Genomic DNA, 2929 nt, shown 5'->3' on the forward strand with positions numbered 1-2929 from the left:
GAGACATCTAGAAGCCTTTCTTTTCCCTTACGTAGGTTCCCTGGCGCACATTATCTTCTATGGAAAACAGCTCTAGTTAGATTCAGGGGTCATATTTTTTATAGTCTCACTGATGAAGAATGTTGATTATTACACTCTGAACTGGTTAAGACGATATCTTGAGAATTGGTTTGGCAGCACATGTCTTTGTGAATTCTCCGGCCGTAACTCCAAATAAACCTTCAGCTGTTTGCCATCAAAGCTCCATCTCTCCTCGTGTCTCTCTGAGTTTCGACTCCATTAGGCGCGTTCACACCGCAGTGCTTTTCCCACAAAGGTTCATCAGAACTCTTTAGTTCTCATGAACTAAGTACAGATCGCGTTCACACCGGAATAAGTCCCTCTGGGTGGACTAGCAAATGAAGCCGCTGACGTCACTTCTTCTTCTGCTGCTTTGGGTTTACTGGCAGGCCGCAAACAACTTCCCGGCATATCCTGCCACCCGGAGTCCCCGGCCGGAAGTCCCCGGAGTTGACTGGGACTCCCAGCAGCTTCTACTGAAGCCTTCCGAGTAAATCGCCAGAACGCAGACACCTCCTCATCTCCACCGCTCCCATAATTGTTTTTGTGTTGCCATAAGTTAGTGTCTCTGTGTCTGTGCGCTAGGCTAATGCTAATGCTAACAATGCTAATGCGAGGATAATAAAATGGCGGTTTCACAAAACTTTTTGGGAGTTTTACGGGGCGTGGTTTGCAATCCGCCCAGCCAATCAGACATAGGAACCTTTTTCTCCCACGGAAGTCCCTGGACGGAAAAGGTTCTCATGAACTAAGTTCTAGTTCCGGCTCTTTTTGGTGTGAACGCGACATTTCGAACTATATCGGAACTAAAGCGGGAAAAGTACTGCGGTGTGAACGCGCCTATTGCTTCAGAATTTTTCATCACAAACGTCATCTTATCAATTTCGCTTCTTTAAGCTGGTCCTTTCTTCATGGCCAACTCATGCTATATCGTGTTAGCTAATCCAACGTCACCAAAGCTGTGTTTTCTATGGATTTATTTTTGGTTTGAGAATGATCACTTTCTGTGGCATGTCATCGCACGATCAACTCTTCTTATACAGATCATCATGACTTCACACTCTGACAATACAACATTAACATGTCAGAGTCTATTGTTAGTTATTACTTTTGAAACATATGTGGTGTTTTTGATTGTCGTTTAGTTTTCTTGGAAGCAGGATTACTGAAAAACACCATCAGTTTTTGATGTCAATAAGGACTTTATGTAGAATAACATTCAGTGTTTAAAAGCTTTCATGCAAGGTTATATCAAACATGTTAAAAGCAGGTTGTATTCTGTTTCAGAGTGAGTGGAGAATAAAACTGTGTCTTACCTTCAGAGCTGCAGGATCCCCGTTTGGCGCAGAGAGAAGAAGAAGAAGAAGAGAGACAGAGATATTTACAACACGTTAGTTTTGATTTGCAGATTTAGGTTCAGTCACATCCTGGATAATGTCCTCTCTCCCTCACCTAAGCCTCACCTGCCCCCAATCCTTTTATACTTCTGCCTTCTTTGGATTAAAGACTCGACTAAACCCCTTCTTGTCTGCTTGTGATTTTGAGTCTTGCTGCTGCCGGTGATAATGCATGATAAGTTTGGCCACAGAAAATATATAAAAACCTTGATGTGTCTCTTTTTAATGTCCACAGCACTAATTATTACATGTGTCTGTTGATTGTGTATATATATGTATATACGTATTTGTATATATATTTGTATTTTGTACTGGACTGTGGGAAACGGTATTTCGATCTCTCTCTCTGTACACACAAACTGAAAGATTGACAATAAAGTTGACTTTGATATATAATAAGTAGACTTCATTAACAACACTAACTATGTGCACATGGAAGTATTCTGAGTACACTTGATGGTTCCTGATTTAATGTATTGATTTGTTCACAATGGCTTCAGTTTGAATGCGTTAAATGAACAATGATGTGCCTTTTTCTGATTAAAGTGTGCCTCATAACTGGAGGATCTGGCTTTATCAACGGCAACTGATTTCTGCATTTTGACACCGAAACTCAACATAGCAAGTAGAAAGAAAAGATATCATGCTGTGGAACAGATGTGTCCTTTGTCTTTAGCTCAGGACATGTGAGATGCATTGTGGGAGCAGCTGTCAGAGTGATTAAAGTGTCTCTCACCGTTCGGATGAAGCGCCGCCTCGATGTCTTTAGCCGGAGCTGGAAGAGAAAGAGAGAGAAACAGCTGGAGAGGAGGAACAACCAGATGTGTGTGGAGCGGACTGAAGGCATGTGTGCGTGTTTATATGAACGGTGTACCAGAGATGGGAAGTACTGGAGTACAAATACTTTGTTATTGCACTTAAGTACATTGTTCTGGTATCAGTACTTTACTCCACTACTTATTTTTCCGACAACTTTTTGACTTTGACTTCTTATATTTTAAACACAAATACCTGTACTTTCTACTTCTTACATGTTGAACCCAAATACCTGTACTTTCTACTTCTTACATGTTGAACACAAATACCTGTACTTTCTACTTCTTACATGTTGAACCCAAATACCTGTACTTTCTACTTCTTACATGTTGAACTCAAATACCTGTACTTTCTACTTCTCACATGTTGACACAAATACCTGTACTTTCTACTTCTTACATGTTGAACACAAATACCTGTACTTTCTACTTCTCACATGTTGACACAAATACCTGTACTTTCTACTTCTCACATGTTGAACTCAAATACCTGTACTTTCTACTTCTCACATGTTGAACACAAATACCTGTACTTTCTACTTCTTACATGTTGAACACAAATACCTGTACTTTCTACTTCTTACATGTTGAACCCAAATACCTGTACTTTCTACTTCTTACATGTTGAACTCAAATACCTGTACTTTCTACTTCTTA

At 40.3% G+C, this 2929-nt stretch overlaps 1 protein-coding gene across 1 annotated transcript in view; it reads right to left on the reverse strand.

The window, feature by feature from the left end:
* The window catches only part of LOC104958080 (retinitis pigmentosa 1-like 1 protein), a gene marked incomplete at its 5' end in the record, with an annotated part of 7423 nt that extends 5191 nt beyond the window's left edge, over positions 1-2232 (reverse strand). The window contains one exon of the mRNA XM_010785790.1: positions 2194-2232. Coding sequence (XP_010784092.1) covers positions 2194-2232 — 39 coding nt within the window. The remainder of the gene's footprint in view (positions 1-2193) is intronic.
* Between the last annotated feature and the right edge of the window lie 697 nt (positions 2233-2929).

The sequence above is a fragment of the Notothenia coriiceps genome, unplaced genomic scaffold (assembly GCF_000735185.1).
Source record: "Notothenia coriiceps isolate Sejong01 unplaced genomic scaffold, NC01 NC01_scaffold00028240, whole genome shotgun sequence".
In the NCBI taxonomy this organism is placed as follows: Eukaryota; Metazoa; Chordata; class Actinopteri; order Perciformes; family Nototheniidae; genus Notothenia; species Notothenia coriiceps.